The sequence below is a fragment of the Hippocampus zosterae genome, chromosome 8 (assembly GCF_025434085.1).
Source record: "Hippocampus zosterae strain Florida chromosome 8, ASM2543408v3, whole genome shotgun sequence".
Classification (NCBI taxonomy): domain Eukaryota; kingdom Metazoa; phylum Chordata; class Actinopteri; order Syngnathiformes; family Syngnathidae; genus Hippocampus; species Hippocampus zosterae.
Window position 1 is genome coordinate 6,995,612 of NC_067458.1, and position 27,348 is coordinate 7,022,959.

Genomic DNA, 27,348 nt, shown 5'->3' on the forward strand with positions numbered 1-27,348 from the left:
AACCAACCCAAGCACTTTTTATGGACCTGAGGTTCGTTTTTATTTATATATGCCATTATTTGGAGATTTACAAAAACAACCAAACAGTGATATTCCCCCTTGTGGTCGAAACTAAAGGTTGCAGGTAGCACTTGGGATTCGTCTCAAATATAGCAGAAGGTAAATGGCTAGGACTGCACCTGTTCAAGTCTGTTTAAAAACAATAGAAGATGTTCTAATGCCACCTTTTTGTGATGTCAATCTTTTGATCTGCCTCAATAATGTAATGTGATTATAATATCGATTAATCAATTAATTACAGATAATTAATTAATCTCATATTTTTTAATATCTTGCCAGCACTAAATATTTTATGTCCATCTCCCATTGTTTTAACCTCTTTTCGCATCATCTATGTTCTTTTCCATCCTGTCCACACCATACTGGATGCAGAATAAAAATATGACTTTGCTAAAAATGTACTGACATGTTTCAAATTGCTTGGTTGCAGCCAGTCTTGGAGTGAAAATTCAGCCAGTCTGCAAATGTTGAATTGTTCACTTCTAATGATCAAAGAGGCTAGAGTTAGGAAGAAGCACGACACTGAGAGCACTGAGGAGAAAAAATTAAAATACAGGGAGATCTGATGTACAGCTCCGACTCGCACCTAAAATCCCTGTTCACTAATTCTGTCGATGGCAGAGAACGTGTTGTGGTTGAATTGTAAACTTGCGCTTCTAACAACAGAAAACTTTCTTTTTTTAGAATAGAGCGTCACATTAAGCCAAAGGTAGAATCCTCATGGTTTATTGTGCCTTTTGTTGCTGTAAAAAGTAGATTATTATATAACCTAGCGATACAGCACACATTAATTGTCATGACTGCTACTTCAATTTCATCTTCTACTTTCTTCTTGTGGTGAGCAAATACTTTTGGTGCATTACCGCCAGTGGCCACCTTGTTATCATCTAAAAGAAGTTGGTGAAGAAGTATTTGCCCAACCGACAAATACTGCACAGAAATTGTGGGTATCGACAAGGAGTTGATTTTCTTAATTCAAGCGTCTTTAACTGAATAGAACAAAACAATGTGTTGACGTTCAACATGGCTGCCGCGGGCTGACGAGAGGCGCGTGATGTTATGGGGAAACTATGAGTATTTATAGCAGTTATCAGTGAACTCTACTGCCTGAAATACAGTGCCTTTACATTTCTTGTGCTGCTGTTTCTGGAAGAAGCCTCAAACTCCCTTTCGGAATTTAATATGAATAAGGGCAAATTGTGTTTCCAGCTTATATATTGAAGGAATTCAAGATAAATAAAGTTACCATTGTTTTAAAAAAAAGCATTGTGATGTGATGGCATGGGATTCAAGTTATTCACATTAGTCCATCCATCCATCCATGCATCCATTCATCCATTTTCTTATCGGCTTATCCTCACAAGAGTCGCGGGGCGTGCTGGAGCCTATCCGAGCTGTATTCAGGAGCAATAGGTACACCTTGAACTGGTTGCCAGATAGTTTCTTCCTTATTAATCACTTGTTATTCCAAAGAGATTCCTGACTCCACATGAGACCTTATCCTGACCTTTGGACTAACATGAAGGGTAATTATCATTAGGGCCACTTTGTATAAAACAAGAACAGTAGTCTCTTGAGGCCTGATTTTAATTAGTTTCTTCAACAAGGAATATACTGCAACTTTGAAAATGCCACCTTTGAGAGGATACAGTATTAACATTTGAATTCCTTCCCTTCCCAATGCCCAACTTATTCCTCAGAGGCACATTAGCTGTACTCAAAATCAAAAGTCCTGAGTTAACATGCTGGTCAATGTTTAGTTTTACTTCTCATGTTTTCTGTGTTTTCCTTTGCTGCCTACTCACGAATTGCAATCCCATTATTCGTCAGGTTATTTTAAAGATATTTTGTGGTCCGGTGTCTGCTTTTCACTTTCAACAAAAGCGCAGAATTTCACACCATCCCACGCTTCTCATGCTTGATTTTCATTATAGCCAAACAAGAGAGAAAACAGTTCCATCCCCTTATAATACCTAATGTCAGCTCGTACATTACATTACATCGTCCATTAGAAAATTGGACTATTAGTGGAAGGCATCCAGACCTGAGTACTGTATGTGTCTTAGATGAGGCTTGAGGTAATATATTTAGCTGAAGGCAGAATCTTCAGGTTGAAATGGATCAGTATAAGAGATGAGCAAGACTTAAGAACAGAAGAAAAAAATGCTGTAGTCAATGGAGTATGACAGGGAGATGACTTCTGAAAAGACGATAGTGTACAATCAATAGGCGAGGCAAGGCACATTTTATACACAAGGCAACTCAATGTGTTTCACGCAAGCAAAGACACAACATCCTAGGAGCATTTACAAACACAACAGTTAACGACATTAGGAAGCTAAGCAGAGAAAACAAAAGTAGCTTTCACAAATTACTGAGTGTACATTGACACCATTCAAACACATTAACAGAAAACTTTAAAAACATTTTAAAAAATTTAAAAAGCAGTAAGAGTAGGCTTCTAAAATAGGTTAAAATTTTCAAATTGTTGAGAAGACCTGAACCAAAGGGGGAAAAAAGCTACAGTATGTTTTTAAGATGGATTTAAAATAATTTACACTTGATGCTGACTTCACCTCATTTGGTATCTGACTCCATTTGTGTGCAGCATAACAGCTAAATGCAGCTCTGGACTCTGGGCTCCACCAATTGATCCAAATACAGTTGCCGTTTCCATAGGGGATTGTTGGCGAGGAACAAATCTACTCTATAGGGATGCCTTCAGTAGTTCACTTTTTAGACCTTCAGCTTTTACTGTATTTCCCTATTTCACTATAAGGCACACCTAAAAGCATAATCCGATGCGCCTTATACAGTATATGAATCAATATTCTGATTTCTTGGACTTAGAGTTCTGTAAAGTGCTTTGGTTGCTGCAGCAGTTATGAAAGCGCTATACTGTATAAATAAAGCTGAATTGTATTGCATTCCCTTTAGCATAGCTCCAACTAGTGGATGCATAATGCAACCACAGCCACTATTGTAGCTTTTATTCTACGCGCTTTATAATGTGCTGGGCCATATATATATGAAAACAGTTTTGAAATAGGCCATTCATTGAAGGTGCGCCTTATACTGTACTCCATTAAAAGCACCTTATAGTGCGGAAAATATGGTACTTGTCATCAACTGAACACGTATATCTCAGTCCATGGGTATTTTGAGATGATGGATACAAAGTGTCGTTTTCACTTAACTAACTGCAGGGGATACGCACGGAAGTGAAATATTTTGGCTTTTCTGGTCATGATCTTGCCTTTGGGCTTTTTACAGGATAAACAAGATTTTTGGGGGGGGGCTTTAATTGGTCATCCATCATAAGTTTGTTTTGTTTGTTTGGTTGGCTTTTTGTGCTCATACAGAAATTTGCTTCGGTTTAAATGTTCATCCAGATTTTTTTGCCTTTAATTGTTCCTCCATAATGAGTTAGATTTTTGTTGTGTGGCTTTTATGAACTGTTTGCTTCCATTTAAATACCGTTCAGGGTCAGTTCATCTCAAAAGTTGAGTGTTTAAAAATATGACAGCAGAAAGCATAACAGGAAAAACACCAACAGTTACAAATCACTGCCGCCAACATGTCTGCGTGCACATCATTAGTAATTCCTCATTGTAAAAGCCATCCATCCATTTTTGATGCCACGTGTCCTCATTTGGGTTACGGGTGAGCCATATCTTATCCCAGGTGAGCAAGATGCGCACTCCAAGGCAGCGTCAAAAATCCTTGTCTCACCCCTTGGGTGGTGTCCGACCTCAATTCAGCTCGGGTCCTTGACCAGAGGCCAGGAATCTTGAGGGTTCTGTGCAGTATCCTTGCTGTTCCTAGCACTGCGCTTTTCTGGACTGAGATGTCCAATGTTGTTCCCAGGATCTGTTGCAACCACTCATCTAGTTTGGCGGTCACTGCCCCGAGTGCTCCGTCCACCACAGGCACTACTGTCACCTTTACCTTCCAGGTAAAGGTGGCAGTAGGATATCTATCGATCTATCGATCAATTGATATATCATATATATCTACTGTATATATATCATATAGATAGATAGATACAGTATATATGGCGGGTCGCGTTGACCTTACAGAGTAGAGGTAACAGGTTCAATTTACGCTCAAGCCTTCCTGTGTGGAGTTTGCATGTTCTCCCCAGGCCTGCGTGGGTTTTCTCCGGGTACTCTAGTTTCCTGCTACATTCCAAAAAACAGGCTTATTGAGCACTCTAAATTGTCCCTAGGTGTGAGTGTGAGAGCGGATCATTATTCGTCTCTGTGTGCCCTGCGATTAGATGGTAACCAGTTCAGGGTGTCCCCTGGCTACTGTCCGAAGACAGCTGGGATAGGCACTGGATGGATGGATATATATATATATATATATATATATATATATATATATATATATATATATATATATATATATATATATATATATATATATATATATATATATATATGAATGGATGGAGGCTCCAGCACGCCCCACGGCCCTTGTGAGGATAAAGCGGATCCACAACAGACGCAACAATACACAGTGTAATCAGGTCGTGATGTGAAATGAACTCGGAACAAACATGATTTTAATTGTTATCTGTTATCTGATTCCAAACTCTACAATCAACTCAAAATTGAACACAGGCTAAATAGAAAACTGCCTCTCTTCGCGTTCATATGCATTCAACTACTAGATTTAACACCCACAAGGATCACAGTGAAGTGTGAATGTTTTTCTGGCATATCATTTTAAAATCTGGTTAAAGTGTACGGTATATGTGTGTGTCACAGTGTATTCCCCCTACATTGTGGCTCCCTTTTGGCTTTATCGCTAATGTGTTGTCTTTCTCCCTGTGTATCTGTCTGTCTGTCCTTATGACTGTCTGTGGTGTTTGTTGCATTTTGCACAATTTCTTGACATATTTCTTCCACTTTTGAGCTGTCGTTTTCTTCATTTTCATGTGCATGTTCTTTGTGGACTTCCCACAAACGTCCTTCCAATGTCTGCTTTGAATGTATGTTTGTCTCTCACACATCTGTTGCGGTCTGTCCCTCATTTCTTTGTGTTGTTTCCTCTTGCCTGTCTTTTTCCTTTGTGGCTGTTTCCATCATGTCCACTCCTCCAGCCTTTGTGACTTTGCTGAACGGGGACCAGGCTCAGGATGCCATCCGCTCCCTCCATCACAGCACTGTCCGAGGCCGCCTGATCAATGTCACCCTGCAGCCTACAGACTCCCTGCTCTGCCTCACCAACCTGCCCCACACCTTCACTGCCCAGCAGTTTGAGGAGCTGGTACGTTCCTATGGGAACATCGAGCGGTCCTTTCTGGTGTATAGCGACCTGACGGGCCACTCCAAAGGCTATGGATTTGTAGAGTACATGAAGAAAGACTCTGCTTCGCGGGCCCGTTCTGAGTTGCTGGGACGACCACTGGTACGTTGAGCAGATTGTGTTTGAGTAATACAAAGCAAATAATGCCCTGCTATATTGTCAGTGATTGTTAAGAGATAAGAATGACAGACAGCACATCACGAGAAGACAAAACAGGCATTCGGGAATACCTTGAGGAGTCTGAAAAAGGAAAAACACAATTCTCAAAATATCTCCTGCAGTGAGGACAATTTGTCCTGAAAGTAGGCTTCCTCCCACTCACCAAGACGTTCATGTTATAGAGTACAAGTAAGGTGTATTGAAAACGCCTCGATTGGTGGAAGTGTCAAATACTGTTGTGTATATTCCTCAACTCATGTGACAAACTGCTGAGATCATTTGAAGATGTGAAAGATAAATCTACTGTGATCTTTTTTTCTTTTGTTTTGTCTTAGGGGGATCGCTCATTGATGGTGCAATGGATGGACGTCAACCAGCTGAGTCATGAAGAGAACCTGCACTCCAAATGTGTGTGTGTTGACCGACTGCCTCTGGACCTCTGTGATTCTGAAGAGATGACCCAGATCTTCTCAGAAACCTACAAACCAGTCTTCTGCCAGGTAAACATAAGCATAAAAAGCACTGACACGTCATGTCCGGATTGTGGCCTTTTAAAGTGGAAAAGGAACGCAACTATAATCACGTAAATGCGTTGCTTTGATCTAAGTTTTGTGAAAATATGTATTAGGGATACAACTAAACCGGACCTTTTATAAAATTGACAGTACAGAAACAAACTGATTCCGATTCAGTGTCAGGTCTGGTCCTTAACGTGTTAGAAAATATGCAAAAAAATTCCAAACTACAAAGTAAAAGCAGACATTTGCAAATGTCTTAGTTTAAAAAAAAACCCAAAACATCTAGTTTCATGGATATGGTTGAGAGGCTCAAATTCCAAAGATTTGGACAATTTCAAGTACAACAAGGTCCCTCCATGCATGGAAATACAATTCCAGAATAAATAATGTGTCATATGCCTGATGTGATATCTTAACTGTTTGCCAAATGTATTGGGGATCCGATTGAATGCACTGGGTCGATTGCCAAGTGAATTTATGAGTCAGTTAAATGTTTTTCATCTCTATCCAATTTCAGAGTTGGATCAAATATTCAATAGCTTTTTTTCACAATTATTTTATATTGTATTATTTGTATTGTTAAATTAATCTTTCAAGGTTTTACTTTAGTTTACTCTGTCGTTCTTCTCTAATTCAATTTATATATATATATATATATATATATATATATATATATATATATATATATATATATATATATATATATATATATACACAGTATACATATATAATTTTTTTAAGTACACTTTAAAACTTGTATCTACCCTATCTTTACTTATTCCTTAATGTTCTCTGCTCCAAGGTGGTGAAGTACCGGTACTGTATACTATTTTGGCCAATGGTTTTCATAGTGAGGTGTGGCTGCTCTGATATCCGCCCCACCCTTCAACTCCTCCTTTCTGCTCTTCCTTCTTTTCTAACTTGTTCACTTCAGCTGCACTCCGGAGTGCAGCTGAAGTGCCGTCTTGTTCGATTTCATCCACTCAACCCCCACATACCCATTTTTACTTCACTCAACAGTCCTACTGTGTATGTCATCTATTGGCTTTCCAGTATTAGCTCCACCCCCCTGCCCTCTCCCACATAGAAATCAATAGACCCCCCAACATTCTATTCCCTTGGTGCTTTGTGGGCGTTGAGCTTTTGTTGCTTCACTGTTACATAGCCAGTCAGCTTTGACCTATGGCTCAGTGATTTCATAGTTTTAATGTATGATGTATTAGTGTCGGGTGAATTACTGCACTGCAACATTTACTTGGCTCTCAAGCCTTCTGACATTATGCACAAAATTGCACTAAAATACAGCTTCAAATCCTGTACAAGTAAAACAAAATTGTAGTGACGCAAGCAATTTTTTTTAAAACCCCCAAAAAACTGACTAGTCATTGTGCTAATTAACTTTTTTCGCCTACATTTTAGTGCTTTTTGCGCATTCATGAGCATTTAGATTTGGCACATTATATTTATTATCCTCTAATGTAAGCCGTTTGATACCAGAAGCCCAACCTGGGCAAAATAAGACCCGTGGGCCACATCCAGCGCGCCCACTGACTCTGACCAACCCTCGCAGTGACTATAAAGTGCACACCCGCTGCCAATGTTCATCATTAAGCCTTGTATTTAATGACTCCAACTTTGTCGAATTATTGACCTTGTTTGATGCTTATGGTCAAGTGTTGTTTTTTTAGAATCTCGATCTCGTCATAGTCATTTTTTAGTCAGAGAGAGAGAGAGAAAGAAAGAGAGAAAGGGAGAGGGAAGCGGCCCGGTGGTCCAGTGGTTCGCGCGTCGGCCTCACAGTGCAGAGATTCGTGGGTTCACAGGACGGCCTTCCTGTGCGGAGATTGCATGTTCTCCCCATGCCTGAGTGGGTTTTCTCAGGGTAGTGCGGTTTGCTCCCACATTCCAAAAAAGCATGCATGGCAGGCTGATTGAACACTCTAAATCAGGGGTGGGCAATTATTTTCCCCTGGGGGAGGGGGGGGGGGCAAATGAGAAGTAGAAAATATTGTGGAGGGCCGAGCCAAAAGTTAAAAATAGAAAATAAAGAAGATAGCACAATGTCTTTGTATGCCAGTAATAATGTAACATTCTCCTCCACCATCACACTCAGCACCGGTTCTCCTCAAGGATGTGTACTGAGCCCCCTGTTGCTCACGCTCTACACATTTGACTGCTCTCCGACTCATATTAGCGGTCCGGTTTGCGGAAAGTTTTTAACATGATAACAATCAAACCATTCTAGGAAATGTTCATTTACTCTAGCCACAAGCAATTCACTCTGAGCATGGAAATTGCCAGAATCGGACTGAGTAAGAATCGCTTCCTTGTTTTTCAAAGTCTCGTAGATTTGAGTCTTTTCGACTCCAGGCGTCTCCTGAATGTTTCGTTCTTTGTTACCCACTTCGTTTAATCAGATACATATCACTTTCCCTTCCATGGTCATTACTCTCTCCCTCTTTCTTCGTCTTCCCCTCCCTCCCTGTGCTCTGCAACTTGAAGTAACTGCGCCACCTGGTGTTGAAATACCTGTCATTACAAGTCCAAACGAAATGAATGCAATCAAAACTTAATTGTGCACCAATCTTCGGTGGCCCGGATTAAAAAGACCAACGGGCCGTAGTTTGTCCACCCCCGCTCTAAATAGTCCCTACCAGTTAAGGTACCCTGCCTACTTTTGGGTATGTCCTACACCCAACCTGTGACTAATGAGGAAGTGTGTCAAAAGATCAGACAGGCCCACATGATGACCTCCTATCTACTGTCATTAAGTGGTAATTGAGGTGGTACAGACACGTCACCAGATCCTCAGGCCTTGCAAAGACCATCCTGCAAGGCGCACCGTACAAGGTGGCAGAAGAAGAAGAGGGAGGCAAAAGAAAAGATGGGAAGATAACATCATATAATGGACTCACTTGAAACTCAGTGAGTGAAGGATGGAGAGAGCTGGTCAGCAGATCGTCTGTGGTGCCCCAACGACCCTCCGGGGTTACGGGATAGACGAGAAACAATTTTGCCAAAGGTTCACATACTCTTTTTCAAAAATATCAGCTAGTCTGCAAGGTCTGACAGCAAGCTACATCTCTGTGCGCTCTCGATGGGCCTCATTTACTCACCGTGCACTTATTTGTGCACAAAATGTTCATCCTCAATAACAAGTTGTTTGAGAACCAAGAGATTTCTGATTGATCTTTTGAATAAATAAGGCAGTAACACCTTTTCATTCTGTCACTCAACCTGGCACAGAAGCTGCTGCTGTTGACTCATTCAGGTTTGTCGGTGTTTGTGATGCCGGTTGAGATGCGTCCAACAAATTGTTGTGTTCCTGTTATATTTCACACGGGATTTGCAAAGGCCGAAAACAGCAACCGTCTTGTCAAGATGATCTCCTTTCTTGCGAAATGCAGTGTTTCCGCACAAGCATTATGCTATCTTAAAAATCTACTCTTTCGCGCTGCCATGAGCTACATTAGGTGGTTGACGTAAATTCCTGGCGCCAACCAGAGATAACTTGTACAAGTGAAAAACGAATGGTAATTGATTCCATCTTGAATACTAAAATCTAAGGGTATTTGGGAATTTTGAGTCTAAAATTATTTTGTTAATCATATTGATTAAATCTAGCCACCACTTTTTTTCCTAAAGTACTGTATTCAGAAAAAAAAACCAAATGACTCAAAGGTTTTGCACATGACCGTACACATCACTGGTTCCCGGCGCGACGACGACCAATGACAATACGAGTGGATTTATCCCGTGAGCTGATTGGCTGCGCATCTTTGCAACCCTGCTCAGCATCTTCCCTTGTCTCGTCAAGTGGTTAACTCTCTGATCAGTGTTTAATCACGTGGTAACTTTGATAAGTGTCTCTTCACCTCCTCCTCATCAATACTGATTGTCTTATCATAAACCCATCGGATGCTCAGGAATAGCTCGCCAGCAGCTAGCTGGAGGCTAATGGCAGCTGCACTGTCAGAGCGTAAAGTGAGACGAACACAAGTCTCTTTGTCTCTCTCTCAGCATAAAGCAATGTTGATGAATTTTAATTACTGCATAAGGTTTTATAATTAAAGATTTAAGTAAATATGTGTCCTGCTATAGTCTTTGTCTCAAATATGTTCAGTATAAATACTCTTTACATATTTTAAACATGCTGGTACCCACATACACTTACACAAAAACTCCTAGTGGGGGTTAGCCAACGCTCCATCGTGGGTCTTCACTTATTGCGGCAGGGTCCCGGTCCCCATTAACCGCGATGAGTGAGGGAACACTGTCATGTGTTGCGTGTGGCCATGATTAATGTAAACAAGTCCAGCCCCTATCTGTGTAGCTGGATCGTAGTGCAGACACATCAATGTATCGACTAAATAAATGTAAAGTTACACCCCTAATAACATCCATCCATCCATTTTCAACACCGCTTGTCCTGGACTGGGCATATACAGAGACAAACAACCATTCACACCCACATCCACACGTCACTGAGTGGAAACCGATCCCATGCTTCCTGCACACAAATCAGGCGAATGTACCACAACACCATCAGCAACTCCCCCTGATAACAATACATCCATATTTCAACACGCAACATTATGTTTTTCTACATTTGTACAACCTCAAAATTGAGGATACCTTGTTGGGTTTGCCCCATGGCAAGCGCACCATCTCAAAATGAATTGCCCACCCCCTACTCAAAGCTTTTTCTCCTTCTCTTGTATCAGTTGAGCAGAGCCTTGTCACTTTTTCTGATTAGAGTGCACTTAACCTGCAGTCTTAACCCTGAGATTTATACATCTGCTGCTCAAAAGCCTTCCAGACAGCATTTTATAGTTTAAGTCTGCACAGGTGGAGACAGCAGAAGGTAAATGAAAAAAATGTATGGTGAATATTTTTTACTAAAAAGGGAATCATGACTGGATGGAGATGTTATGTAAGTATGTGAAGGGATGTGGAAGAAAATGTCTAACATCGACCACAAGGTGACTAAAGTGTAGAATTTTAAGATTAACTATAGAATGATTTGACATCTCCTTTAATGTCTTATTCCCACCAGTATGACTATCAGTCAAATTTGAACTCAAGTATTGATGTGGACAGATGTGGTAAATCCAGGTCCGGAAAGTAAAATCCCTGCCACACTTTGGATTTAGCCACAGGTGCTTCTACTCAACTGTCAAGTCAATAAGTTCCCAGTGGCAGGTCTTTTACTTTTTGGACCTGGATTTTCCACCTCTGGAGGTGGAAGAATTTGCTTGACCAATATAACTCACGCCGTTCAGTGAATTATGTGCTGTCTTGAGTTATCTTTTGAAGAATGCTGTCGTGTTGCATTGTGATGGACGGACCAGAGCTTAATGCAAAAAACAGGAAGCTTGTGACAGCTATCAAAACTAATCTTTGTCTCATTTTTATATTTTCTACCGACTATGAATAGTCACAACTTTTGCATGACACTTTCCTTAATGCAAATAAGATTTTTTGACCATTCACTGTGTAATGACTGTTTCCCATGAGATTGTTGTCTGAGACCTTCAAGGCAAATAAAGCATCAAGTAAAATCAACTCTGGAGCACCAAACTTCATAGTTGAACTCATTAAACTTCAAAAAGTTACTTCATTTGGAGGCAATGTTACCTCGAAGCAACACTTTTACCCTCTCAGCGCACACGGCAACGCCGGCGCGCGCCTTGTACACACTACATTTCTACACTCATCCCTTCATTTCCACCACACTTTAATATATAAACAGGGCACCACACTGTTCCCACTTCCACTATAGTTTCAGCAGTGCGACTGAGGGGGCGTACTCAGTTGTTCAGCGATAGTTTGATGCATACTTTGACACGCATTCACTCACGCTCACCACGGATGAGAGGCTGCAGGCGATGCACGCACTGCTCCATACAGGAAGTCCAAACACGGACGTAGTTTACGAGCCCCTTGAATGAGGCTCTTTCATATGTTTCAAAGGTCAGGTGACTAGGAATTTTGGTGTTTTATTAAATTAAATGTTTCCATTATTTAAGAGAGTACATGTCTTTTGGAATGTGGGAGGAAACCGGAGTACCCGGAGAAAATCCACATTGGCATAGGGAGAACATGCAAACTCCACACAGAAGGCAGGGGCCCGGAATCTAACACGACCTCTGCACTGTGAGGCGGATGTGCTAACCAGAGGTGCTAAACAGTCATCCACTGTGCCAACCTATTGGAGAACAGTTTCCTAATAATTTCAGTAAAAATGGCATTCAATTCAAAAGCTCAGTTTCTCATTAATTGCCCCCCCCTCCCGCCCCCAAAGAACTGAAATACTTTGGCATCACTGTGAACATAAGAACATTTCATAAATTTTGAAATGTCATATTTATTCAAATGTGAGTGCTGCTAGTGCTACAGGTAGTTCACTCAGTTTTTGCATTGGTATTTAGCCTCGCGCCAAAAGTTCATAGCCCACGTGCAATTTTCACTCAAACCTTGTGGAGTAGATATTGATGTAATAACTTTTACATTTTACCCACCATCTCTCACAGCTGCACACAAGAATAATAATGAACATATTTTATTTGTTTTTCTTTCCACCTCACTCCTCTTCCAATCTTTTTCCCCTCTTGCGATCACTTCCGCTCTGTCTACATCCATCCATCTATCCCTGAAGTGGGAGAGTGATTCACATAATTTCCATGCAGTTTGTTTAATGTATGCTGATGATAATGGCCTATCGACCCACTCCTCGACACACATATCCATTTCCCTCTCTTATTCCCTCTATGCGTCGTCTGTTCAGACCGGAGGCACCAAACGGCAAATGAGTTGATGCAGTGAGGGAAGGAAATTTTGGTCCTCTTGATAGATTGAACCCGGGTGCTAACGACCATTAGCCTTCATGCTCAGTACAGTCGCTTCCAACTGATACTTACTCAAACTCAGTGTTGAAATAGAAAAACATATTGTTCAGTGTAAATGCACATGATCACTTGAAATCCACTGAAATCAACGGTGAACAGTACCAAGGAAGAATTGATGAATTCGGTTAAGAGTGAGCTGCTCAATATATCCGACGGCCACTTCTGATAAAAGGCTGTGTGACATTTTAAACAGCAACTTGTCACCACCTAATATTTTCCATGAGAAGCCATTAGCTTCTCTGCATTATTTAGCTACCTCATAGAAGCTGTAAAATGCTACTTACCGGAAAGCAGAGCCCCTGATCAGCAGTATACTAAATGTATACAGTATAAAAAATGTGTGCGTAATCACGATTAATTTTTTAGTTCATTTGAGTTAATTATGACAGTTGCATTTTTAATTAGATTAAATATTTTAATCATTTGACAGCTCTAGTATTTAGATGTCTTTTCAGACGCCACACATTTAATCCCAGCTCCTCATTTTATACTGACTGAACTTGGACAATCACACTCCCCAGTCTCCCTGGTAAGGTCTATTTAGATGGAGCTCAGGAGGCGTGTCATTCCAAAGAGTTGATTTTCAGATTCAGAAGGATTATGGTTTTTGTCCTGGCCGTGGAATAGTGAACCAGCTCAACGCCTTTAGCAAGGCACATGGGAATTCGCTCAATCAGTCTGCATGTGTTTTGTGGACGTAGAGAAGGTGTTCGATCATGTCCCATGGGCAGTTCTGTTGGGGGTTCGGGGGGGCTTCAGTTATATGGGGTGCTGAACCCCCTGATATGGGCTATTCATTCAGTCCCTGTACAACTGATATCAGAGTTTGGTCTGCATTGGATGGATGGATGTTATCATGATTATTAATATTACACTGATGAAGCGAATACAAACAAACAGCTAATATGTGATGTGTTTCAAATCTTTCCATTAAAGTAATCAGTTAAGGCTATGCTGATATTATCAAAATTATGTTCCCAGCTTGCTCAGGATGAAGGAAGTCCCGTACGTGGCTTCGGTGTTGTGGAGTATGAGTGTGCGGAGCAGGCCGAGTCGGTGCTGATTGAAATGGACAGAAAACTGGTGGGAAGACAGGAGGTCCGTCTGTCACTCTGTACCCCCGGCACCTCAGGGAGAAGCACCCTGGCTGCACTTATCGCTGCCCAGGGTATGGTGAGTATGAAACGCACTCGGAAACAAAGTTACGGGAGTTTTCTATTTTATACGTTTAAGCCCTTAGGTGACAACTGTACTAACCAATTTATTAACCATCGAAGAAATGTCAAGAAGTGTCCTGAGTCCACAGGAGTGAGTGAGGGAGTGATTAAGTCACCGAGTGAGTCGCCTGATTTGACTTTCCCAATAAATATCCAACAAATTTAGAACTTCATAGGTCAGCAATGAAAGCAACGGTCAACGTTGAGCTCAGGAGGTGCAAAGCTACTTCTCATTGTGTCCTCACTTGGTTAGCACTCAGTCAATGTACAAATGCTCTGAGGTTTGACGCGACGCATATCCAACAACACCCCCCCGTGGCTGGGGAAGTCCTTGTATCTGAGCGATGTGCCGTCCAACACATCAATGTGATAGCGAAGCCCTGACATGGTAATTACAGCGCTGTAGGCTGATCTGTCTCCTCAATTGTCTCCCACCGTCTGAAGTCAACCCCCACTCACAGCCTCCGTCAATATGAGACGACACACTAAACCTAACGCTCGTCAGCAGGAAAGGTTAAAAACCGAAGTCATGGTCTAGGTACGGAAACAGATGCACATTCAAAAGTGCCCCATTAATGCAAGCATTCATTAAAATACATCGATCAGTGGATCACAAGTGGACATAAAGTGGACATATGTAAGCAAAACTTATCGCCAAGAGTAACCAGTGGATGAATATCCGGGTTACCTTGACCAATGGGGAAGGAGCCAACCCAGGCCACCTCAACAGCATGTAAAGTTTTTTTTTTTTCTGAATTGTGATTAGGGTCCAACCGATGACTCAGGTGGCCAATTTTATCAGCTGATATTTAGATTTTTCAAAATAATAATTCTAATGCGGCCCGGTAGTCCAGTGGTTAGCACGTCGGCTTCACAGTGCAGAGGTACCGGGTTTGATTCCAGCTCCGGCCTCCCTTTGTGGAGTTTGCATGTTCTCCCCGGGCCTGCGTGGGTTTTCTCCGGGTGCTCCGGTTTCCTCCCACATTCCAAAAATATGCGTGGCAGGCTGATTGAACACTCTAAATTGTCCCTAGGTGTGAGTGTGAGCGTGGATGGTTGTTCGTCTATGTGTGCCCTGCGATTGGCTGGCAACCGATTCAGGGTGTCCCCCGCCTACTGCCCGGAGACGGCTGGGATGGGCTCCAGCACCCCCCGCGACCCTAGTGAGGATCAAGCGATACGGAAGATGACAGGATGAATGAATAATTCTAATTGATCCTGGTTTTGCAGTTTAAACGCCAATATAATTTTACTAATAGGTATGGGCAGGAAGTAAAAGACATGCATGGCTGACAGAACATTTTTCTGTGCATATTACATTCTGCTGCTCTTGTTCATATGCCCATTAAGACACAGTGTCTGTAAGTATCAGAGATTGGCGCGACAGTAAATGTCCCGGTTTGTTATTCATCATCGGCCAGGCCTCCATCCGTTATCGTCAGTCCGTCAGTATTTCAAGCCAAACCAAACGGTAACCGTCCGTCCCTCACTCCGTCATCATTATTTTAACTATGCTTCCATCATCGCTAAACTACAGTTTGGGCTGAATCGAAAGGTAAATTTTATCAGGTCATGCTTTTTACTTGCACATTTTTGTTATTTAAAATTTCTGTTGTTCAATTACCGTAATACTATCGGACAAAATATTGGGAAGCAATTTGAGCTGTGTTTCATATTTCTGCGTTCAGTCTTGAGGGACCACAAAAGAAGTTCATTTTTAAAATAATCGTCCGATTAATCCGTCATTGGAATCTTTTCTGCCAAATATGAGGATCGCAATCTCCTCAAATAAATTGTTATTGGCTGCGCCCTAATTGTTATGTAATAATAATCCCTCCTCAGGCTGTGGATTTCTCTTGGGAGAAACGGCCACTTCAGGTTTATTTTAATGAATGTGCACGAAGGCAAAACAAACATCTAAGATTCAAAAAGAGAATAACATCTAGCCCTAGCTTGAGCTCTCTTCTGAGGAGATTCTCATTTTTCTCCTCTTGGTCAATGCTATTGTGAATGCCAGGCACCAGATGGGTCCCTCCGCCCCGTTACGTGGTGCTTCTTGCTTTCCATCCTTCGCAGCTTTCTTACCTCTCTAGTGGTTGAAAGTGTGTGTGTGTATGTGTGTGTGTGTGTATTTTCATGTGTGGGCGTGTGGCTGGAGTCTGTGCCAGTAGCGAAACAGATTGCATGCTGACGTGTTTTTTTTTCCAAGTGAAGGAATAGCAATGAGAGAAAAATGTCTTAATGTCCCTCTTTTTCCTTGAAGGATGCTCTCTTTCATTCCCCACATTCACACACACACGCACACATACACTTGCTGCTCGACACATGCAAATCTACAGCACACGTGTGACCACACGTGTGTTCTAGACTCTATTCCTCTCTGACAGGCTGGAGTTAAAGCCACTCCATCATTGTCAGTGATGCTGTCTCCTGCTGATGTGACAGGGTGGGAAACGAGGTTGACTTGGGCCAAAGTTGTGTCTTTGCCACACGGCAGACAAGGAAGAAATATAACTCTGCGGCGAATGTTCTTTTAAATAGCAATGGGAACTTCCAACATTGAGATTGGACTCTCAATGCAGACATCTGCAAGACATTCAATTCTACACAGTCTAATTCAATAGGATTTGATTACAGTCTGTTGAATAAAATTTCTGCAATCTAATGAGGGATATTTGCTCATTTCCATCAGTGGATTCTGCTGTGTTAAATGTAAGGATGTCTTACTTAGAGTCGGTGTCAAATAATCTCTGTAAATTGCTGTTAATTAGGATTTGTGACCAGGGATTGCATCCGAGCCCACGATACAGGCTGCGTCGTTTTTTCAGAACAATATCTATCCATTATCCGAGCCTTTTATCTTCACAAGGGTCGTGGGCGTGATGGAGCCTATTCCAGCCATCTTCGGGCTATAGGCGGGCTACACCCTGAACTGGTCGTCAGCTAAAAGACAAACAACGACCATGCACACTCACAATCACATCGAGGGGCAATTTTGAGTGTTCCATTAACTTAGCATGCATGTCATTAAAAACACCAATTCCATTGAAGTTGGGATGTTGTGTATAGCATAAATAAACCGATTTTATACAACCTGCCAAAGTCATTGGAATTGGGGTTTGTATCAGAATATCACTCACTCCAATAAAATAGTCCTTCATGCGATCGATGAAAAGAATTGTCGAGGAAAAAGAAGATGTCTCCTTCACTTAATTCAAGGCATCAACGGATTATAACTTTTGTTGTCTTAGAGCTGTAAAATTTGGCATACAGTTACACTATCGAGTAGTAGTAGCAATGACAATTGTGCAAATCTCCTCAGCCATTTGAGTGGTTGCTTTAAAAAATGTGAAATTTTAAAAATGCTATTGCTAACATCTGATATAGGTAAACGCGATCATAATCTGTAATTAAATAAAAATGAAAATACTTTGCACCTCGAGTCTATTGAGGTTGCCGTGGAAAAAACTATTTGGAAATTTAAGGTGCAACCACTGGTCCGTCATGCAAAATCGTGATGACAAAAGTGATTTTAGGCCGGTGAAAAAAATATATCAAGCTCCACGTAGATGTCACCATTTTTCTTGCAGCTCTTTTCCTCTGACTTTTTAAAAAAATTAAACCTCATCTCCGCCTCAGGCTGTCTCTTTTTTCATCTAGTCTGTTCTTTTTGTTCTGTGTGTTCCCAAAATTGACTGGTCACATGGCAGATGCATCCTGATGATGTAAATGAGAGCAATCACGACAGCAGCCACCACAGGGCGTGAATGATGAGATCAAACAGACAGAATATTTTGATTTGGCATACACACATCTTGTGTCCGTGTGTATAATGTGTTAATTTTCTTGTCTTCCTGCAGATTCTAAGCAACAGGAAAGGGCTGCTGCCAGAGCCGAACCTTGCTCAGGTGTTAACCAGTATGACGAACCCTGCAGCCTTACAGATCCTCATGAGACCTTATCACATTGGGAAAAGAGGAGGTGAGACTGTGTGCAAATGTGCAAGATCCGAAACCCAACTCAATCCATTCCATGATGCTGGTTGACTTCCAAGTTGTTCTATTCGAAACACAATTTCCCACTGATAACTCCGGTCATTCTCGGATAATTTCTTCAAACGGCAACTAGTCCCGCAACCACAACCGTAATCAACAGTATAAGCAGTCTGTCACGTTTTGCGTGGTGGTAGTTGGAGGAGCCCAAAAAGCAGGGAGGTAGGGAGGAGCAGGGTGGCTGACCGACAGTCACTAGACAGCAGTACCTGAAATAACGCTTACAGTTCAGGGTTTGACATTGCGCAGGGCCAATATTTGCCCAATGTGGAACACAGCGAAGGACTCTGTCAGTCTGTCAAACTGCGAATCTCTGGGGTGCCAGCATATTAAATTGTGCCTTTATAAATTAAACAAGTCCACGTCTGGATATTTTACCACGCTCACAACCCGCTACGCATTTTGGCATCCAAGACTGCGTGCTGGTCAGTGTTGCGTGTTCAGTTATAAATACCGTTCGGTACCGCTGTTGTAAAACACAATATGGATATGGCCAGTTGGTTATCCAACTCTCAATGATCACTAGCTTAAAACATGGAAACGTCCCATCGTGTCCCTTGCCCGCCGATCACTTAGATCACTCGTGTTGTACACCAAGCAGATACTTGATTGAATATTTGTATTGTTGCTTATAATACACTCAACCTTTATGGTTCCAACAGGTAGGGTCAAAAGATGAACATTCCATTGAACCCTCCTCGCGACCCTCAGGGATAAAAGTCTAGCTCCGCCACTGTAAACAGACGACTCTTTGTACAAAGACTAAAACCAACTTCGCTTTCAATTAGATTTGGTCGTGTCACATGAGTGTGTGAGCTGAAGTGCAAATGAACTTTATCCAATGTCGCCATGGCAACGACAACAAGAACCTCTTCCTTATCACATGCAAGTGTACACTTATTACGCTTTTAACCCTGGTAGTATTTTCTACCATAATGACACATAGCTCTCGCTTTCACCAAAACAGGAGTCCATTCTGACATTAAATAGGATTCATTTTTCAGTTATGTCTTAGAGAGGCAGGTGTCTGTAATTTTAACATTCCAAATTCATGCATGATAGCCTCATTTGACAGGGGCTAGATCGGGGGTGTCAAACATGCGGGCCGGAACCGGCCCCCACGGAGGTTCAATCTGGCCTGCAGGATAATTTAAAAGTGAAAAAATGCATTAAAGACACAGAATGAATATTTTTAATAAAATGCATTTCATGGATTATTCGCTAGGGGCAGACCGTTTTGATCAGAGAAGAAGAAAACATTGTTTTGATTAGAGAAGAAAACAGCAGTCTCAATCTGTCCCTGAGAAAGACCCAACACAGCAGTCAATGCTCCAACGCTTCTGTCTACCAAAACAAAGGAAAGCCATGCTATTTCGGTTATTTATAGCACAGTATGGTATAATGTTAATGGTCCGGCCCACTTGACATCTACCGAGTCTGTATGTGGCCCACATTGTGAAATGAGTTTGACACCCCTGTTCTAGATTGTCCTTCGGTATGAATGTTTGTCCATACAGTATGTGCATTGTGATTGGCATCGTTACCTGCCTACTCAACAATTTCACAAAGTTGAATTAATCTTAGTGGAACTGCTGATAATGTTGTTTGTATCTAAAATAGTACACTCAATTGCGACGTCAAAATATTTACGTTTCCACCGGTAGACAATTTAACCCCTGCTGAGAATTACATTTGTGGTTGTTCATAAGTTTGTCGCACAATGACTTTAAAGCACTAATTAGACGTATAAAGTCTCATACGGATGTGGTTGTGTTGTGCAGTGCCCGAAAGGAATACCCTTGTCAATCTGGAAATGGCAATTGTGCAATCTCAACATGAATAATCTTTTGTATTTGATGGTTGAGGGCTTTCCTGAGCTCATTCTTTAAGCCGTACTTTTGCTTCAAGCAGTTTGGATGATAATCAAAGACTCCCCGAAGAGTCCGTTCGCCTTGTAGGGGCTTCGTTATTTGATTAATAGTTAATCAGGTATTAACATGAAATTGTGTGACATTAGCGGGACAAATGAGAGCCGGAAGAAAGAGTAGATGAGAGGTGGGGGAGCCCTCTTTGAAGCAGAGCACACAATTAAAGTCTAAAATTAGGCCCTTGATTAAATGTTAAACTTTCTCTACCTATTCTGGTGGTAGCTACCATTAGCTTTGACTCTTTTTTTGCATTTATTATGAGGTGGCATCACCTTCACATGATGTCGCTGCCCGGTGAAAAACCCCTTCTGTATGTCCATTTTTGTCATTTCAAATATTTTTCCCTTAACGCGTTTCGGATATCCCATTAACGTGTTTTTCATAGGACAGCGACAATATGCAAGTCACATGGTGACACTTGATTGGAGGAAAGTGCTCTATGTCTCTTACCCGGAAACAATCGGCATTCAGGAGATTCTATTCATAAAAATACTCCACTTTTCATTAAGCCAATTAACACTTCCACCTGTATATTCGAATGACATCAAGATACAACATACGAATGCTCATTTCTGATTGACCTCGTCACAGCATACCATAGTGTCCAATAGCAGCTCAAGGTTGAAAGTCTGTTTTGATGTTTTGATGTTTTTCAAAACAGACCACAAATAAAATGTATTATTATTATTATTATTATTATTATTATTATTATTTTCAGGGAAGTATGGCCGCCGCGTGAACTTGCCGTTCCTCAGGCCGCCGCTCACCGCAGCGCTTCTGACACTTGGAAAAGCTCATCAGGTTACAACCGCATCAACCTATGCGCATGCGTTAGTGTGCGTGTTTGTGTGTGCGTGTGTGCGTGTGTGTGTGTGTGTGTGTGTTCGTGTGTGTGTGTGTGTGTGTGTGTGTGTGTGTGTGTGTGTGTGTGTGTGTGTGTGTGCTTGTGGGTGCATGCTTGTGCATCCCTGTTTGTGTGTGTGGTCATACTGTATTTTAAAATACAGGGATTTACTTTTTCCTTGCAGAATGCCATGCTTGGTAATGGACTCATTCTTCAGAACCTCCTGCACATACAGCTTGCTCAACAGCAGTTATTACACATTAAAGACAAGTGCATCAGCAGTGTAAGATGCATGTGTGTGTGAGGGTGTACGTGAGTGTGTGCGTGCACAGAGAGTCACTCAAGCGAATAAGAGACTTTTTTTTTTTCAAATCTCATCACTATCTCAACGCGAGTTGTTCTCTTTGCCTTATGTTTTCAAGGTTTTACTGTATGCAGCGAACCATTGTTTATCGCAGGGGGTTACGGTAAAAAAAACAACCCTGATAGCCGAAATCCGTGAAGTAGTCAGGTTTATTTTTGACAAATATTACACAATGCAATACTGCACTACAGAATAAAAAAAGGCAATTAAAATCGAAACATTGTCTTATAAATAACAATCATTTTTTGAAATACTGTCAAAATGTCATTTTAATAGTTAATACGAGGTTGGACACCTTGTGACTCACAGTCCCTCTGACTTTGCCTCTTCATCCTGACGCAGATCTGCTTTAGTGTCTTTTTCTGATAGAAGAACATAGTTATGGGTAATTGTTGGGATATATCTTTATATATACAGTATATATATATATATATATATATATATATATTTGTTCGTCTCTGTGTGCCCTGCGATTGGCTGGCAACTGATCCAGGGTGTCCCCTGCCTACTGCCCGAAGACGGCTGGGATAGGCTCCAGCACCCCCGCGACCCTGGTGAGGATCAAGCGGTTCGGAAAATGGATGGATGGATATATATATATTCTCATTCAAAACTTGTTTCATCCACAATTCACCGATGGCATTGGCAAAGAATGGGAATCTGGATCACCAGGAGAACCATTTTGAAACAGCACACGTACACATAAATGTTGTGTTCTTTGACGTGTGTGTTGTGATACGACAACACCTTAAGCAATGTAAAGTGTCATTTATAGTGCCGTGCTTAGTACTCTCAGACATTTTCCTGGGAAAAACGTCAACTCTCGGGTTGGGGGAGTGATAACTGACTAATTGATAGGATAATTAATTCTTAAAAGATTGGTTAGTGATAGTCCTACATGGGAGTTGTACTCAATAAATGATAATGCGTCATTCATAAATAGGAGAAAAGGAGGCATTAGAACCATTGAATCATAGAATAACTCAATTCAGTGAATGCATTATGATGATTATTATTATTCCTCCTACTACTACTACTATTAATAATAATAATAATATAGTTTTGAAATCATCCCAATGCCCAGCTCAGGCTATGTGGTGGAGTGTCCCACTTATCTGCGCAGATGTTGTGGAACCCAATGTGCCTGCTCTGCGCATGTCATAAACCACCTCAGCACACCGCCATGGTGACACTGTGATTGCACAATTTGTGTACCACATTTAAAAGGAAAGAGAGGAACTGCTTTGATTGCCCATGATTGAAGTTAGCTGAGATCACTCCCACAACGGCGCAGATCGCAACTATACGGGGTCTAAGTAACCCACCTTCGGCATAGAGTTACCCCATCCAGTTACATTGGGGTAGCTATTTGGATACGTGATGTATCTGAGAGTACAGAGATAAGGATGAAAAAGAGTGATCTGATTATTAGTTAATCATATGTTAGCATGCATCGGTAAATGTTATTTATACCAATGTTGTGCCCATGGTATTTCATACAAAACGTTTCACATTTTTATGGTGCACACTGTTGGAACCTCGAGGATAGAAAAGTTGACTATTTTGGAACTACAGGATATACGGAACAGATGAATTACAAGTATGTTACGATCAGGGTGTGATGCTACCGAAGCCCGTCCTCCATGAGTGTGATCCGCCAGTAACAATCTCAATCACGTGTAGTTGGTGTAAGATAAGAAAACTAAGATAAGATGAGAAAACTTTTATTTGTCTCACAATGGAGAAATCAGCAATTTTCAGCAGCAAAATTTGGAAAAAAAAGGAATGGGCGCTGCTCTAAAGGTAGATAAATTTTAGAGCTACAAATACAGATTTTTCTTGAAAAAATAATTAATGGGTTGATTTTATTAAATTGATTAATCAGATAAATATTTCCATCTCTTTTTTATTATCTATTTGTTATTCAAAAATAGGAAATTGCGTCAAATAGACATTTCAGAAAATGCACAAACAAATTAAGATTCAGTTAGGGTCTGTAAAATGTCCGAAAGTAGGGGGAAATGTTATTTTCCCCAAGGAAAAGCAGCTTTTCGCAAACGTCCTATATGCATTAAACACATCCTCACGTTTACACAGAGGCTTGTATTATAATCAGAATGAAACCACATTACCAAGTGTATATTCCTATTGCCAATCCCGCTGGAGAATGAGAGTATAAATATAATAAAAAGTTGTAGAAGAAAAACAGCAGTGCATCTAGAATTTCAGCTATCGTTTTTCTTATCAGTTTTTCCTTCCATCTCCTTAAGGCCCCCAGTCTGCTAGGAGATCCATCGAGGTTGCTAATGCAGAAAACTTTACCTCTGCGGGCTCCAGGCCTCGTAGCAGTTGGAAAAGGCCTCCTGGGAGACTCTCCCTCTGGTCAGTAGACTACCTGTAATGTAAAGTTGAAGTGTAATAACTACAAACAGTTGAAAACATGTTGTAGTAATTCGTCTTTTGTGTTTTTGTTAATACAACTTTTATTGGTTTTATTTTTCTGAATTTCATGTCCGTGTTAATTGACCATTGTGTAGACTTTAACAGTTACAAGTTAGTGCTCAGTTTAATTATTTTGGTTATATTCCAGTCATTTGTATTCCTGTGAGGTTCCGGTGTTAATTTGGGTTTCCATATTCTTAAAAGCTCACAGCGCACCTTAAAATCCGATGCGCCTTGTGTATGGTCATTACGGTAATATGTCAACCCCAAATGTCTCCTTGCTGGAGGCATGCTTACAACGCAGAGTTCAAACTTAAGGCGATCGGTTTCGCAGTTGAACACGGAAATAGAGCAGTGGCAAGAGAGTTCAACGTTAACGAGTCGATATTATAACTTGCTGTTGGTTAAGTGAACCGTGTCGCTGCTTTATTAAGTTTTACTGACATCTGATCGTCGCTATATAAATCAGGGTGTAGTGTAGTGTAGTGTAGTGTAGTGTAGTGTAGCATTTCCTTGAGCGTAGCTTCATCTAGTGGATGCATTGTAGATTGTGTCTTATAATGCGCTGCGTCCAATATATGAAAAAAAATTACAAAATAGGTCATTCATTGAAGGTGCTCCTCATAATCCAGTGAGTCTTTTAGTGTGGAAAATACGATCATTGTAATTTACAGTCAGTGTCAATTAGGGGTGGGCGATACATATCGTCCCCGATATGAACTTTAGAGTAGGCCTCGTGATGTGCAATTTTACTTTATCTTAACTCATTGGTCTAAAAGGATAAGCTATTCAGAAGATGGATAGAAGAACACTGTGTGTTATGCTGTTCGACAGTGTACGGCGAGGGATACTGGAGGTTAATGTAAACGCAAGTTTGATGCTGCCCTCTCCATGAGTCGTAACTTTACCGTGGTAGAGGGCTCTGCCTGTCCCAATCATACTAGCAGCTAAGTTGTATGGGGCTTTATGCCCCTGGCAGGGTCACCCATGGCAAACAGGTCCTAGGTGAGGGACGAGACAAAGCATGGCTCAGAGACCCCCCTTATGGTGAGTACAATTATTGGACCACATTTTCCCTTGCTCAGACGCATGTCACCAGGCCCCCCTCTGGAGCCAGGTCTGAGGGTGGGGTTCACTGGCGAATGCCTGGTGGCTGGGCTTGCAACCATGCAAGAGACTGAATTGACTTGCCATCTGAATTTACAAATTGTATAGGATGTGGAACGTCACATCGTTGTAGTGTTTTATGGTATTATGCTTGGCTGCCCGATGTGTACTTTTTCTGAGCCTCTCTGTTCTCTTTACATTAGTTTGCATACTGAGTTATGAGTATTGGGCATGAGAGCATACTGCTACCGCTAGCGAAAAAAATGCTGGTTGATTCTGTTTGAGATGGAAACCCAGTCTCCTATGAGTAGTCGAGGCTGTGTAGAGACAGCTGAGCTTCAGGCGACAGATGCACTGATGGACTTTCCTCGTTGCACGATTAGTAAGACTTCCATTCTCTCACTTTTTCTTTTGCGGTGTGTTATTTCCCTTTGTCTCTTTCACTGACAGAATTTTGCCACGAGCCTCTGTCAGCGTCACCCTGCAATGGCACAGTGGTGGTGTCAGCAACCGGGGGGATGCCCTACTTCCAGTCCCGACCTGATGGAGGAGAACAAAGCAGCATCCAGTCCATCTGCACTCCCACTGCCACCTCCTCATCTTCCTCCTCCTCCAGCTGTGGTGATAGGCAGGCTGTCCCGCCAGAGGGTGTGATGCAGGGACAGAACTACTCCTTGGGAAGTAATAACTCAGTCCTATGTGCAGCTCCACCAAAACCCCAAGGAGGAGTTTTTACATCCACTGGGCATCACAGCAGTTCAGATGGCTCCCCGCCGACTAACATGGTTAGCACATCCAACACAACACTCCTTGTACTACAGTATTTTCCGGGCCTCACTCAGCCACTCTGTGATGTCTTGTCTTGTTCGAAATTTATGCAAACGTTCCGAACATAGAAAAACACGACTATATTAACTATTTGATAATTATCTCAATTTTATTTCACTAAACCACTTGTCACTTAACCACATGATCAACCAGGAAGATGTAGATCTGCTGCTTAAAGAATTCAATCAGACTATCTGGTTTGTGGACCAATTATTAGTGGATTACTTAAAGTTCATATATAGGGCGCACCACATTATAAGGTGCATAGAACAGAATCTACAATAATGAGAATAGCAGTTACGCAATCCAAAACGTTGAAAGAGCCATATTGGACCCAAAAAATCGTTGGCGCCGCAAAAATTTAATAGTCTTATAATGAAGGCAACATATGCTTTATGTATCGATCTTAGCTATATTAGCCTACTATCGACACAACACGATGATCCTTGATGATTAAAAGTTTTATTTTTCCCTGCAGTGCATCCTGTAGAGCAGGGGTGCCGAAACTTTTTTTGACTGAAGATCTACTTTTCGATCAACCAACCTCCCGCGATCGACGCGTTACTGCATACGCCCGCATACGCACGTGCCATAAGGAGCATCAGCCATAACGGCCCCTAAAATCATTGAGGCATGGGATGCACTTTTGTAGCGTGTTAACGAACGGAGCTCACGAGTACCGTTTCAAAATACTTCTCTGGGACCTCTAGATTCCCATTCTTCGCCAGAACCCTCGGTGAATTGTGCATGAAACGCCGTTTTTAAAATTTTATTTATTTTTTTTTTTTTTTAACAACAGCCAGCTGCCTGGCATCCCGTCCTGGTAATAGAAATGTGTGTCGCAGGCTGTGACGCAAATCCTCATTGACAGAAATGTTTAAATGTAATTATTTATTCTACTTATTTTTACAGCATTGGAAAATGTTAAGAATGTTTGTCATGTTTATCCTCCCACAGAAACCATATTAAAACAAAAAATATATTTTCCTCCCCCATTTTTTTCCATTTGCAAACATTTTTGAAGAAGCTCCAGTGAGCCACTAGGGCGGCGATGAAGAGCCGCACGCGGCTCTGGAGGGACGGGTTGTCGACCCCCGCACTAGATGGAGCTACGCTAAAGGGAATGCAATACAATACAATACAGCTTTCACAACCGCTGCAGCTAAACCAAAGCGCTATACATAACATTTAAAATATTACATCCAAGAAATCAGAATATTGATCCATATATAACATTTTGAGAAAATTGAATGCTTTTAGGTGCGCCTTATAGTGGGGAAAATGCGATAAATATATATCCGATGCTTTCCATTGTTTGCATTTGTTGTCCAGCTTTACTCTTTTATACATTTTCTCTTTTGCATGTTGTATATTTACCAATTCTTATTTCCTTTGAATAGGTACATTGTGGCAGTGTGTGATGAACAGCTTGAGTATCTCGTCCTTTATGAAATGAAACCATTACAGTGTTTTCATAATGACTTATAAGAGTTTCATCCCATTTGTCTGTTGGCCCGTATCGCGGCACCAACACCAAAACCTTTCCCCTGCAGGCCTCTATGTCCGCCATCTCTGCTGTCCTACATCTTGAAATGAAACTCTAATATG

At 41.4% G+C, this 27,348-nt stretch overlaps 1 protein-coding gene across 1 annotated transcript in view; it reads left to right on the forward strand.

Annotated features, from left to right (window-relative positions):
* Positions 1-27,348, forward strand: part of raver2 (ribonucleoprotein, PTB-binding 2) — a 48,152-nt gene that overhangs the window by 13,917 nt on the left and 6,887 nt on the right. Inside the window, exons 3-10 of the mRNA XM_052073386.1 lie at positions 5,168-5,475; positions 5,868-6,032; positions 13,940-14,131; positions 18,036-18,156; positions 20,874-20,956; positions 21,184-21,282; positions 23,634-23,745; positions 25,363-25,697. Coding sequence (XP_051929346.1) covers positions 5,168-5,475; positions 5,868-6,032; positions 13,940-14,131; positions 18,036-18,156; positions 20,874-20,956; positions 21,184-21,282; positions 23,634-23,745; positions 25,363-25,697 — 1,415 coding nt within the window. The remainder of the gene's footprint in view (positions 1-5,167; positions 5,476-5,867; positions 6,033-13,939; positions 14,132-18,035; positions 18,157-20,873; positions 20,957-21,183; positions 21,283-23,633; positions 23,746-25,362; positions 25,698-27,348) is intronic.